This window comes from Oryzias latipes, chromosome 10 (genome assembly GCF_053564925.1).
Source record: "Oryzias latipes strain Hd-rR chromosome 10, Olatipes_Hd-rR_3.1".
NCBI classification, from domain to species: domain Eukaryota; kingdom Metazoa; phylum Chordata; class Actinopteri; order Beloniformes; family Adrianichthyidae; genus Oryzias; species Oryzias latipes.
In genome coordinates, this window is record NC_136246.1 from 15,715,615 (window position 1) to 15,730,056 (window position 14,442).

General features: G+C 40.3%; 1 protein-coding gene across 2 annotated transcripts in view; it reads left to right on the top strand.

Annotated features, from left to right (window-relative positions):
* Positions 1-14,139, top strand: part of slc16a2 (solute carrier family 16 member 2) — a 28,968-nt gene extending 14,829 nt beyond the window's left edge. For both annotated transcript variants that reach the window (XM_023959091.2, XM_078954092.1), the window contains exons 4-7: positions 3,437-3,580; positions 5,627-5,855; positions 7,369-7,629; positions 7,716-14,139. In XM_023959091.2, coding sequence (XP_023814859.1) covers positions 3,437-3,580; positions 5,627-5,855; positions 7,369-7,613 — 618 coding nt within the window. In that variant the 3' untranslated portion in view covers positions 7,614-7,629; positions 7,716-14,139. The remainder of the gene's footprint in view (positions 1-3,436; positions 3,581-5,626; positions 5,856-7,368; positions 7,630-7,715) is intronic.
* The last annotated feature ends 303 nt before the right edge of the window (positions 14,140-14,442 follow it).

Below are 14,442 nucleotides of genomic sequence, written 5' to 3' on the forward strand. Positions count from 1 at the left end.
AATGTTTACACACTGAATAAAGATCAAGTAGACAAATGTTTTTTTCTAAAAGTTGCTAAATCAGTTGTGGTTTATAATTATTAAATCTAGCAGCTTTATTTTTCTTCTAAGTCCCCCACTGATGACAGTTCTGTTTTTAAAATCAGGGGACCTTTTTAATTAATGACTTGATGAAAAAAAGAAAAATATCACAAAGTTCAGGAGGCCCAAGCAGGCTGGCTCCCTATCCTGCAATGGTCTCTGCCTGGCCGCCAGCTCGCCTCCCGGGAGCCGGCATAGTGATCGCTCCAGCTCCATCGGCCCTGTGACAGACTTCAGTGTGTACTCGCCTTTGCCCAACAGTAGCCGGGAAAGGGTACTGTTGGGCAATTAGGTTCAGACGAGTACCAAATCGCCCTATGCTGCTGAAATTGCACTGCTACCAAACCTTTGCCCTGCTGGACCTCATCCTTGACATTGACTTAACATTGAAACTGGCTGCCGCGCAAATTCAATTCAATTCAATTCAATTTTATTTGTATAGCCCAAAATCACAACAACAGTCGTCTCAATGGGCTTCGAAGTGAAACATGAACTCAAAAGGATCATGAATACAAAGAGTTCAATAGGAAAATACTAAAATGAACTAACAAACTGACTAAGCTATACTGGCATCCCTGCCCTTAGACCCCCCTTTGCGGCAAAAAGGAGCCTTTGAAAGCATTTTTCCCTCTTCTGTGGCCAGAGATTTGCTACTTTTTTGAGCTCTGCAGCTCAACCGTCACCCGTAATCCTAAATCCTAAAAAAAAGTGTAGCTCTGGCTGCACATATTTGGAAAATTATGTGTGAACAGTCACTTTCTTTCTGGCATTTCATTTTATTTGCTGTGCAAGGAAAATAAACAATTTTCCCTGTTTCTGAGATTGTCACTCGGTGTTGTTTGCGCCCCTCCTCCCCTTGGGTCAAGCTTTTCACTCATGCAAGACGCAGCTTGCAGAAAGAGGGGATAGAGGGCGGAGCTACTCAGCTCAGCACCAATGGCCACGCCCATGTAGAGAAGATTTTGGCAACAGGCTTAAGTTAGACATGAAATTTAGCTTTTTAAGGCCTTTAGGATGTGGGGTTTTGGTTAAAAACTGCATAATCATAATTAAAACACCACTGGGAACATTTATATAAAAAAAAATCATAGGGAGACTTTAAAAATGAACACAAAAGAAGTTTTGGTCAATAAAATTGATTTATTACATAAAGATTTCTTGTGAATCCCTGATTGAATTAAAATAAGAGAACCTTCTATCATAAAAAATGTTGTTTCATCTGGTTCCACTTTATAATCCGCATATGAATTAATTCTGGTAGTGTTTACCGATGTCAAAGGGATTTTTAGGGGATGGTGCTCTGTCAAAATGTTTGGTAGGGTGTTATTGTAAATACGGTAACGCAGCTAATGTGTAGCTGTGTTGGACTGTTTTATGGTTGGAAGTTAGCGTAGTCGCAGTGACGTTTGTTTCGGCGTATCTGTTTTTTTATGTGTTACAAACAATATTACTGCACTGTTAATACACGGCAAACGGTTAGCAAGTTCTAGAGTTACTGTGAACGCAGGTAATAAGCACAACTTTCCCACTAGCTTTCTCTCACAAGTTAGATCCTGGTTTTCGTTTAACTTCCTTCATCTTACCCCTTGAGCTATCCTATGACCGTACCGCACCTTTACATTGATGTGTTATCTTACCATGACAAAGGTGGATAAAGGTGAAGAGGATTTCATGTAATCCATGGAAACCAGTGAAGATCACAAATCATTGAAGAAAAAAGGTTCAGCGCACTGTCTAGTGGGTCTAGATGACCCCACTCCCAATGTTAAAGTGCCTAGGATAGCACAAGGGTTAACATGAACAAACCAGAACTTCTTGTTGTTACCAAACCCCCCCCTCTCCAAACCTTATAGCTTTTCTCACTTCATCAAAAACTCTACAGTTACCATCTTTCTTCAAGTTAAAAGCCTGAGTGTCATTCTTGGCATAACCTTTTCTTTTTCATCATCAATTGCCCCAGCCCTTCTTTCAGCCCCTCATAACACCTCCAACTGTGTCCTGGCCCACAGCCTTCTCTTCTCTTCAACCTTCCCCACAAATCCCTCAACAAGGTTCTGCTGGTTCAGAACTCAGTTGCTTGTATAACCACTGTGTCACTATTTTACCATGTAAAAAACTTTGGCCACGCTTTAGCAAAACACTGCACTGCTCTATTAGGATGCTGAAACCCACAAAGTCTCTCAAATGAGGTCAGGCCTTTCCAAAAACCTTAATTTATTTTTTATGCCATTCTGATGTACATTTCCTGCTGTGCTTTAGATCACTGCTCTGTTGCTTGTCCCAGTTTAAGCCAAGCTGGCTGGATCCGATCCGATAAAAAAAAAATGGTTGACAGACTCCAGGACTGACTTCATTCCTGCAAAGTGTCTGCACCTTGTAGGTCTGAGAAGCTTTTTTTTTATCCATAGAACATGATTTCAAAACCCAAAATCTGGTTGTATTTGCCTCAATGAAACTTCCACGTTCCCTTTTTTTCTCATAAGAGCCTCTTCTCCAACTTCTGATTGTTCAGTCTTCTCTAACTTTTGCTTTGATAAACTGAGGTCTGTGGGTTCTGCATGCTGTTGTCCATCAGGGCTTTTATTTGCCCTTTGGTGGTTTGTGGACTTCTTCTTTGCACCCTGCTGGGCCTCAGCTATTCAAATGCTGCCAAACCCCGACATGTCCACTGAGAGGGTGAGATCAACACTGCTATTTCTCAATATGTTTCATTTTCTGGTCAACATTGGTGATATTACTCCTAAAATACAATATATTGCAGATTTTTACTTCTTTTTTTTTTATAATGTGAGGCTTTTAAAGGTTAGCTTGGAGATAGCGTGACGGAGGAGGATGAGCGTGAAGCTGCAGTACAGAGCTGTAAAGCTGATCTCCCTCCATCCAGATGTCGGATGTTCCCGCTCCGGCCTCCCTCTGTCAGTACTGTTGTTTCAGGCCAAAGCCCAGATGTAAACACAGCCCCGGTCTTTGTATCGGCTCGACCGCTTCAGGAAGCCTCTCCTGTATGGCCTCTCTGTATCCCTAAACACGCTTATCCTATGGCCACCGATGAATGTAGAGCTCTTCAAAGCAGATCAAATATTTTACAGGGACCAAGCGTCCTTGCAGGAAACACTTGAGACGGGCAGTTTCATGTTTTTTTATCTGAATCGCGAGAGTCTGACCAATATGTGTTGGCTCTTCCTGTCCTGCTGTTACACGGTTTTGTGCATGAACACATGCAAGCCCTTGATTTTTTTTTTTGGTTACAAAAATTGATCAGTTCCTTGATTCCAGATCTTACATCCAAAACTCAGCTGACCTCTTAACCATATTTAGAGAGAGCGTAATGGCTTTGTGTTTGTCTGCATTTCAGATCAACTTCGCAAAGGAGCAGTTCAAGGAGAATGAAAAGGAATGGGTGTTGCTTGTTTGCATTGGAGCCTCATCTGGGGTGGGACGTCTCGCTTTCGGCAAGATTGGTGACCTGATTCCGGGTCTGAAGAAGATTTATATGCAGGTCAGGAGCAGCCAGCACACACAAATGCTACTTGTCTGCTTTTTGTTTTCATTTTAGTCATTTAACTTCTCGAGAAAACAGTGTTGCACAATCAGAAATGGTTCTTTAAAAGCAAAATATCTGACTCATATTTAAAGAGTTTCTTAAATAACTCTTGATATTTAAATTGGTCAGTGACATAAAAAAAGAAGAAGCTTTTAAATGTATTTTCTTTGCAAATGTTCTTAAGATGCACTGTTTCAGGAAGAATATAAGCTTTGCTTTAACAAAAAAATTAAAAATAAAAACTTGGCTAAGAACTATAGAAATTGGGTTTGTCCTAAGAAAACAGACGGGCAAAAGCCAGCACACGATGCGCAGTAATGGTTTGTTATTATTCCCTTGTGTGTTTGTGAACACAGACTGGCTATTTCAGGACTGCATTTGTTCCCTGTTTTAAAGCTGCCTCTCTATAAAGTATAGTGTAACCTTGCCAATGGGAGAAAGATCAAACACGTAGAAACTTAAGAACTGTATAAATCCACAAAGAAAGCAATGACAAGGTTAAAACTATGTTAAAAATGACTAAAAAAACTTGCAAAACTCCACTGAAATATCAAAGTGCCAAGGATTTATTCCAATGGGTATATCACAGTTGTGTGTTATGTTTGTTTTAAACCACAACATTTACAATCTTTTTGTAAATTTCATGTTAATTCTGACTGAATGCTATAGTAATAGGGGGTTCAGTGTCATTCCTGCATCATTGTTAAGAGTCGATGAGATTGGCAAACTCCCTGGTGAGTTCAGGGACTAACTGAGGGTATTGGAAATTTCCCTGGACTTTCACATTTCTGTTTTTGTTCTTTATTTGTCATCCTCTGGTCTAATATGCAGGCTTTGATCTCACTGGTTGGGAGGAAATCGTTGCGCTTGGGCAGAATTCAGCTTTGCAAATCTAAGCTTTGCTGTTGTGTGTTTTCTTTCTCCTCTGAAGTGTGTTGTATTCTGTTTGTAATCTGGCTCCAGCTTTAACCGATAGCATGCAAAGTTAGACCGTGGGAGCCTGAATGTTTGTCGTGAAATTTTTCCACTGGAAATAATCTTCCTCTTTGTGAAGTGATGAACACCAGATTGTTGCACAGCTGCTTTAGAAACTTTCTGAGGCTGAAATGCAACAATGGATGTTGCAATAAGCTCATTGCTGATGTCTTTTTACCACACCGTTTTGTTTACACCACTGGACCTACCATCTTTAATGTAATCTATTGGATTCTTTTTACTGACAATAAATCTAGAAAGTAGGAAGGGCATTTTGACAGGAGTTTATTTCACCCAACTCTACAACATTGTAAAGATGGACATTGGGTTTGGGACAAAGTGTTTGTTTGAGTCCCATGCATTTATCCACCTGGCTGCCGCCAGTCAAAGTATTGTTAGAAACGCACAAATTTAAGATAACATAAACGAAAAAGAAAAAAAAACTGATTTAGCCTCAGTGGTCATGGGACAGAGTTGGACTTTTTAACAAGGGATTGAACGGAAAATGAATCCCTATGAGCCTCTTGTGGTGGTTTGAGGAACTGGAACATTTATCCCTTGTGCTATCCTAGGCTCTTTAACGTTGGGAGTTGGGTCATCTAGACCCACTAGACAGTGTGCTGAACCTTTTTTCTTCAATGATTTGTGATCTTCACTGGTGTCCATGGATTACATGAAATCTTTCCACCTTTATCCACCTTTGTCATGGTAGGAAGAACACGTCAATGTAAGGGCGGGGTCATCTAAGTAAGATAGCACAAGGGTTAATAGATTCCGGTTTACTTCAAATTCAGGAATGGATGGCCGGGCTTTGGGTTTATACACTGCTGCTGGCAAAACTGAAACTTAGGAACCTCTTTTTTTCTTTCTTTAATGGGGTTGAATAAACGAAAAGCATAAACTTAGCAGTTTTCTTGATATTAAAAGCAGCTTTGCTAATCTCTTGTCTCGCAGTAAAAGTGGATTCATCCTCATCTACCATAAAAATAAGTCCAGAGCTCTTGGATTTTTGATGTTTTCTTTCAGGTGGTGTCCTTCATGGCTCTGGGCCTCATGTCCATGATGATTCCTCAGTGCGCAGCGTTTGAGGGGCTGGTGGTGGTGTGCGCCTTCCTGGGACTTTGCGACGGTTGCTTTCTCACCATGATGGCTCCCATTGCTTTCGAACTGGTTGGCCCCATGCAGGCCTCGCAGGCCATCGGTTACCTTCTTGGCCTTATGTCTCTGCCCATGACGGCAGGTCCACCCATTGCAGGTGGGAAGCTTACTGTTTTTTAAATTCTCTTTCTGGCATTTTCCTTCTCTTTGATGTTTGAACCAGAATGACCTTACTGTAACATGGCTCCCTTTACTGACATTTTAACTGACATCAAGAAAATGGAGAAAGTGAGAAAGCAAAAAAGCATGCAAGGAGTTAAGAAGATAAAGAAGATAAGATAAAAGAAGATAAATGCACAGGAGGGTTGATTTTTCAGTTGCCCAAAATCAGTGGAGTGTCTGGATTTGTGCCCAAATTAGGTATTAGAGTTCAGAAAATAAGCAAACATCAACCATACAATCACAAAAAAACTGTACTTAATTCCGCTTCGGTGTTTTACATATTTTTGCCATTAACAGGAGAGTTTTTGAGCAATCGTTTCAGAGAAATCACAGAATCTTGTCCTGAAGGCTTTGTACCTGAACATTTGTTTTGTGAAAAAAATGTGTCGTAGTGGTGATGATAGGGGTAACGTAGCTTTTCTTTCACCAGTCTGCTGCAAACCATAAGCTTTGTTCACACCACCCACGGCAATGCGCGTTCATGCGGCCACTTCAGATGAAAGGTCTATGTATATGCGTATATGCCTTCAAATATCTGGCATCCAAGGGTAGCTACGTATGCTTTTACGACTGTTTTGAGGCTTTATTTACAAAATGTGTGGCCTTTGAACGCGCGTTGCAAGTTAAACCAGGTTGAACTTTGACCAATCAGGGACTCGGATTGGGTAGTGACGAATAGATGACGTCCCCTTTAATTCACAGAAGTGCCAACCGTTTAAAAATTGCGGTTTGTGCCCAGTCGACATTTCGCACTAAGAGTCTTCCAACTAAACATGGCAGACATGCGCTAGTCGACAGTAGCAAAAGCAAAAGAAGAAGAAGCCCATCCCTGCTTCTTCAGTGTGGACACAATGGACTAAATGTGTGTTCTTGAATGTGTGTCACATGATTGGTGTTTCTGTAGCTTACGTGTTACTTTTACTGCCTTTGATGAAGCTTTTCATGTGTTTTCTTTTATGTCTTCCTGTAGTTAAAATGACTTGCAGCCTGTGAGTGACACCAGTTGTGTTTTCATTGACCGTGAAATGACCACACGCAATTTAGATTTGTGATCATGCATTCACCTAATGGAAACAGAACAATTTAGAAAAAACACATTTATTAAAAAGATTTTTTGCCATTAGTCTGCAAAAAAAACAGTGAGCAATGTGTTGCATTTGAACTATTTTAAATGTGAAAAATACACTTTTAATGCTTTTTCGTAAACCATCCAAGTTTTCATGTTCAGAACACAAAATTTGTTTTTGTAAAATGTTCATATTTTCTAGTTTTTTACTTCGGGAACTTGGTGACGACATACTTGCCGTTTGGTGCCCAAATTGCTTTTAAAATCCAGGGCAGTAGATAGTTCTGCACTATGTAGTTTTTTAGTAGTTAAAAAAGTGTCTTTGATGACAATAATGTCTTAAAATGACTCAATACAAAACCGCTTTGATTCCTTTTCACAGGTCTCCTGCATGATTACTTTGGCAACTACACGGTGGCGTTCTCCCTGGCCGGGGTGCCTCCTATGGTGGGCGGCGTGGTCCTGTTCTTTGTGCCGCTGATTCACCGCAGACTTCAGCGAGGCCAGGCTCCTCCAGAGGACACCACTGCCTACATGCTGCCTGCAGCGCTTCCAGCTGGAGAAGCCAAGAGCTGCTCCAACGGAGACATCCTGCCAGGCTACACCGATGTGGAGACCCACATCTGAGTCACGTCCTACAAAGGTTACACACACACACGTGGCCTCTCAAAATTAGGATCCAGTGATCACTTCCTTGTTTAATTTTGTTTTGGTCTTTTTCCTCTGTAGGGATTCAGCCCACCAGCACTTTTCTTACCCTTACAATGCCTATGGACTTCCTGTTCCTTTTGACTGATCTCGTCTCCTCCCTCCTGAGATTCCATTAGCAGTTTGCTGTTTTTATGCAAAGAGAAGGTCAGCGTTGGATGAGTGAGGAGGACGAACAGAACAACTGTAATTGCTTTCACAGCTCAGCTGTAGCAAACCATTAGGATGCAAGACATAAGGAAAAAAAAACATTCCAACTCTCTGTTTTAAAGCATTTATCTCAGATTTAAAGCTGCAAAACTACACTTTTATTTTCATTTCATAAATACATATATACTTAACAAATTAGACAGTGACATGTAGTGAAGGGATACAATCGAAGTTTTTTAGCAGTACCTCAATTTTCTACTTGTGGTATCGCTGTACATTTTATTGACATAGCTTCACTGAAATAGTCTTTTTGTTTTGTTTGTTTCTTTGATTTTTCTAACATGTTACACTTCAATGTGATGCAGTACTTTTGAGACAGCTGCAAGACAACTTTTGAGAAAATCATAAAAGAGAAAAAGGATATTTCTGATAGACGCAACCGTCTCAGCTCTTCTGACCTCAGCGTTTTTGATCGTGGCGCTCTATTCCCTAAAGGACCCAGAACGTAAAACTGAAGGACCTTAATCTCTTTGCCACTCTGCCTATGTGTGATACTGTTGTGTCACTGGAGTAGCTGCTAATTCCAACGATATGCAATGAACTTTTCACTTCAGTTGAGATCAGTGAGTTCTTTCATGCAGGTTACACAAACTTAAAAAAAGGTGAACATCTGCTTCCTGCTTTAATCAGACAGGTCTTTTTGAAATAGCTTGCAGGTGCTGGACAAATCCACAGAATCTATGCAGAAGTGTTTATGCAGATGTTACAGGAACCCGAGGATTGTCTTTACTTCATTTTGAAAAGGAATTTTCATTATATCAGTGCAGTTTCTGCTTTTGAATATGTGATGTCAGTTTGTATTTCAGATGGGGTACTGATGCATTTTAGTACTTATTCATGCCGGGGTATTGATCAGCTTGAACTTTCTAAGCATGGCTGGACGGAGGGCAAAGCTCTGGTGAACTCACATTTATGCATGCAGGTGAGGAGAACTGTCAGACTGGAAAAGCTCTTAGTAACTTTGAGATTCAGTTTCTGAAAGTGGGACACTGCAAAGCAGTACAGATCCCCAGGATGAGCGTCAAACTCCAGTCCTGAAAGGCCCCAAGTTGTGGTGTTTTTTTAACAGTTCCCTGCCCTACCTGCTGCTGATTACCTGAAGCAGAGTACCAACCTCCAAGGACTGACATTTGTGCTCCAAACGCACATTAGAGCGGTGTTTGTTTGAAATATTGTAACCCTAAAATTAAAAAAAACAAACAAGCTTTCTAAACCAGGAGGAGTTTATTTGTAAACCCAGGGCTATCTTTATGTTTATTTGCTGGATCTCACACAAAGCTAAGCCTGCTGCTCTCATCCTGCCTGCTCGCTTATGTAGAGTCCCACTTCAATGCAGGAGTTTGCATTTGACCAGAATGCAAATGCAAGAAGCCTGGTGCTTTAAGCTGGAGGGGGTAAAAGCAGACACGTGCTGCAACAAAATCAGACTCCTGTGAACTCTGAATGTTCATACAGTCATGAATCCAAACAAAGAAGCCCAGCAAAGGAGGGTGTAGTTTTCCTTTGGCCATTCACAGTTTCAACATTTTACATACTGACAATCTTTTGAGAGGCTGCAGCAACCTAGAATATGTGTAGGGCGGTACAGTAATGGCAAAAGGTCATCTGGGAAAAGGAAAAGGGAACGCCCTGATTCTGGTCTGGCATTTCTTTCCATTATCCTTTGCTTTCATTGAGGACTTCCTGCTGTGTATACATTACATTTTCGAGCCATTGAGGCAGTTTTTGTTATTTTTAAATGAATTTTATATTTCTAATGCACCATAGTCAAATCTGTCAAAATACATGTTAGCAATTAGATTTGGTTCCCTGAGAATCGTTCATCGCAACAGCGGATGAAAGAAGTAATTTATCCATTTATGATTTCTTTATCAAAAGAAATTGACAGTCTGTCAATTTAATGGTAGGTTCATTTTAACTGTGATAGATAGAAAAGCCCTTTTTTTCCATTTCATTGAGGGAAATAATTATTTGAACCCTCTTTCCACAAAGACTTTGTACTTTGAGGTAAAACCCTTATTAACAACACAGAGGTCAGATGTTTCTTGTAGTTGATGATCAGGTTTCTGCACATATCAGGAGGAATTCTAGTCCACTCATCTTTGCAAATGACTTCAATTGCATTCAGATTTGGTGGCTGTTGCTTGGCAACTCTAACCTTCAATTCTCTCCATAGGTTTTTTATAGGGTTGAGTCTGGGTTGAGACTGGCTGGGCCACTCCATGACTTCTTCAGCCATTTCTTGGTTGTATGTTTTGGGTCATGATTCTGTTGAAAGACCCATTCACCACCAATTTTAAGCATCTTGGCTTAAGAAGGGAAGGAGATTCTCACTCAGGATTTGACAGTACAAGGCTCCGTTCATCCTCCCATCCACACGGTGGAGAATCATGGGCAGAACCCCCCCCCCCCCCCAAAAAAAAAAAAACGTGTTTCCACCTCCATGTTTGACAGTGGGGATGGTCTTTTTGGGGTCATAGGCAGCATTAGTCTTTTTCCAAACACAATGGGTTTAGGTGATGCCAGAGAGCTCAGTTTTGATCTGATCTGACCACAGCACCTTCTCCCAATCCCTCTCTTAATCATGAAGGTGTTCATTGGCAAACTTCAGGCCCACCTATTTCCCGCGATGAAATGGAAAATTTTAAGTGGGCAAGTCAACAAAATCAGCAAGGGATCAAATATTTGTTTCCTCCACTGTAAATAAATTGTAAAAGCTGAGAAGGACCGCTTCATCCTTTTAGTTTAGAGTTTATTAGTTTAGTTTAGTTTATTGTTATTACATTTTTTCCCCCCAGCAATTTAGTGTCTACAAAAAGATTAGCAAAAGTGTTCTGCCATGGGTAAGTTACAGTTTACAGTGAATTACAAACCTGTTGTGTGGGCAAAGTTGTGTTTGTGAATTTATGGCTTCTGTTGCAGAAATGTTGACTTACTTAAAGAAAATTAGACACTCTTGACAAATAATCTATGCATAAGTGATACCAAGTATTTCTTTCACCATGAAAAAAAATCATAACGACATACTTTTTACTTACTTTTTATTGATCCAGGAATTGAAGAAGTCTGAGTCAGGGTCTGATCCGTTCAGTAGTGAAGTTGTTTTGTTTGGGTTCTGGTCGGGGGTTTTCGTGCAGGTCTTTATTGGCCTTCTGTTGGCGCACCGTCTCTTTGCCTTAACAGTTACCGACCCTCTTTGTGACTCCATCCAGTCTTCCGTTTCATGGTGGAGGTGTTGCCGTCCTCCAAAGCTTCCCCTCTCTAAGCAGTGCAAGCCGACATCCTGACATGCGTCACAATATTATGTCCACCAAGAGAAAGTGTGTGTATGTAGCATCCCACTACAGCCTCAATCAAGAATCTGTTTGGATGGCTGTTTAGATTTATGGCAGCTGGGTGCCACGCTGCAGTTTTAAAGGAGAAATCCACTGAGATTTCTTAACTCATTTTTTCTATTGATTATAGGCATGTTTTAAACTGTGTTGTAATTTTGTTTTTGCAGACAACTTATAGAGAGATTTAATGTTCATGTTGGAAACCCAAAGATGGATTTTTTTTTAAATACTTTAGTTTTAGGTGCTATAAAAAATGCAGACCTGTGTAACTGTGTGCAGAGATGCCTGCTGATGTTGGAAGACTTTAACTGGTTTTCGGGTACCAGCTGTACCTGTTCTTGGCTCTCTTTAGGCGTGTTTGTCTGTGTTTGTCCTCCTGATCATCTTGCCTCCAGGCTGGATCTCTGGATAAAGAGGCTGTTTGATCTTCCAGAGTCAATTAAAATATAGGATTTGATCCCTTTTGGTGCTTCTTTCCGTTCATTAGTTTTGGTCTGTTTTATATTCTCAAATTGAAATTGCAAGGAGAGGAAAAAAAAGTTTTTTTTACTATGAATGGTGGGGACTTCCACATTTAATTGAATTGTTTTTTCTTGTTCTATTAGTTCTTGTACTTATTAGGTTTTGTTTGTAGCTAAAACCCTTTTATATTAAAAACCGACATTTCCACTAATTGTGTTCTTTTAAGGAAAAACTTTTGATGTCTGCTAACATGACACAACACACACACAGAGTGTTGTACAGTCTTGTTGTGCCAGGTGTCATCTTATAATCTTTGTGGTTCCAGGTATCTTTGGTTTTGGCTTTTGCCCCTATATTTTAATGTGTGTAAACCAAGAAGATGGACATGTTTGTGAAAGATTTGAAAAAGACTGACATGAATGAGAAGCAGTTTGGTTTCTCATTGTTTAATTTGTTTGTTTTTAGCCATTTTGCTGCTGAGAGAGTGTGGTCAGATGCCTGATGAAACACACATTTCCGTACTATAGCGCACACCGGATTGTAAGGAGTACAGTCAATAAATGGTCTGTTTACTAACTTGTGTCATACACACATCACATACATGTGTATAACTGTACAGCTACCGTTAGACCGTCTGCGGCAACATGTGTTCGAGCGACCGCTTTCAATGGATAATCTATGTAAACACGCGTAAACATATTTCAGGCTTCTGCGTTAAAAACTCTTGCATTGACGTGTAGGAACACAACTTTAACGACCATTTTCAGGATCTATGTAGAAAACGCATGGCCGTTGAAAGCCAAAGGCCATTGAAAGTGCGTCACATTGCCGGTGTGTACATACCATAAGGCGCATTAAGGGAGACAAAAGAGTGAGAGATAACCCCGTCAGTCATACTTTAAGGCGTTCAAAGTAACTCTAGAACCTTAAGAATACACGTAAAAAATTAATAAAGACTGATTTAGCTGAAACAAACGTTACTGTAAGTACGTTAACTCTCAAACTTAGTTTTAACACTTAAAAAAAAACAACCAGTCTGACACTGCACCATGTTAGCGTATTCATAATAAAACCCAACCAACATTTTGACAGAGCCCTGTGTACCTCTCAGAATCGCTTCGGCATCAGTAAGATCGACCAGAATGAATCCATACATAAGGCGCTCCAGACTATAAGGTGCATTATCATTTTTTGAAATAAAGAAGGCTTTTAAATCCGCCTCATAGTGCGAATAAAATCCAGAATAGATAAATCTAAAGATGAAGGAGCTACACAAGGAAGAATGTGTGAAGATAGTTTCTTTTATGTGGCCTCACTGGTCCTCCTCCTGTGACTCCGGTTCTCTCTCATCTCTTAACACAGAACACTTGCTAAATATTTACCTGGACTCCCAGCTTGCATTTGTCACGTGCTGCACACAAAGCTGTCGCCTATGCACCTCGTGTTTTACCCAAAAATGCTGCAAGTTTCAACACTAATAAATTTTACTTAGCATCTTTTAAGATTTTTTTCCCCCCAAAAAGAGTTGCTTTTAAAAAAGATCTGAGATATTTTTTTTAACTGTTTCCACTTTTATTTTTATTTTTTTTGATAATTCACACCAGGTCATACGAGGCGCACTCGTATGACAAAAATACAAAAGGGCCACAGCTCTCTGTTGTTGCCATCTTTCAAAAATTGTTGTTCTTATCTAATCAGCCAGAAGACAGAGCTCGGCCTCTGAGCTTCATCTCATTAGTGTCTCTCCTGGCGAAATGTTTGCCAGGCTTACAATCATTCCAGTGTTGCTCTGCTGTGAGGCGTGCCATTCCTGCGCTTCCTTGACCTCAGTCTGCTTAATGTCTCTCTGCTGTGCTTTGTTTAACTCAGACGCATGAAAAGATGAAGGTCCAATTGTTACAGCTGAGCCATGATTTACAACTCTGAACCTCTTGGGCTGCCAGACTCCAAGAGAGCATGCACCGCAAAGTTGTTTCCAGGAAACCTCATTTGTGTCCTTTTTTTCCACCTCAAATGAAACTTTGTATTTCCCACATGCCCATTTAACTGTTATATGTGTGTCTTTATCGTCCTGTTCCTGTGTACAGCTGTCTTGGTGATAACAGACCATCATCTGTGTCCCTGCACTAACTTTCAGCCTTACACGGTGAATTATGTTCAATATTTTAGTGCAGGATCGCTAAGCATTCCTCTGTGTACCCTGTTGGTTGCTGCAGTTTGACCCCCTTTACCTCTTTGCAAGCTTCTGTCCCATCACAAGCTCCACGTTTTAACAAGCATGCATTATTTAATTTCACTTAAAAGTACAACATAATTCATGAAATCTGAGATTAAGTTTTGCTGCTAGAAAAAAAAAGAAATTTCTGGTTGTGTTGTATTTTCAAATCTCTAAGTGTCACATGTTTTCTTTAAAACCATCAATAAAGATATAAAATGACCATTCGTGTCATTTCTTTATTTTCTCTTAGGTTAGATTACCTTTTTTTCCCCATTTTTTTTTTCATTTTTAATTTCTCAAAAGACTTCTGAAGATCTATAGAAAAATGTCTCTTGCTCAGAGATGCTCAGAGTCTGCCCTCATTATCACCACGGCAACGTGGCTAAGTTCAATCAGGCATTAAGTCCTGCCCTCGCTGACTCGCAACCCACCACCCAAATGCGAGTCGTAAAGACCACGCTTCACTGGATGGGCTCTTCATGTTCACACAGGGAACTATTGTCCTCAAAGTCATAAGTGGAGA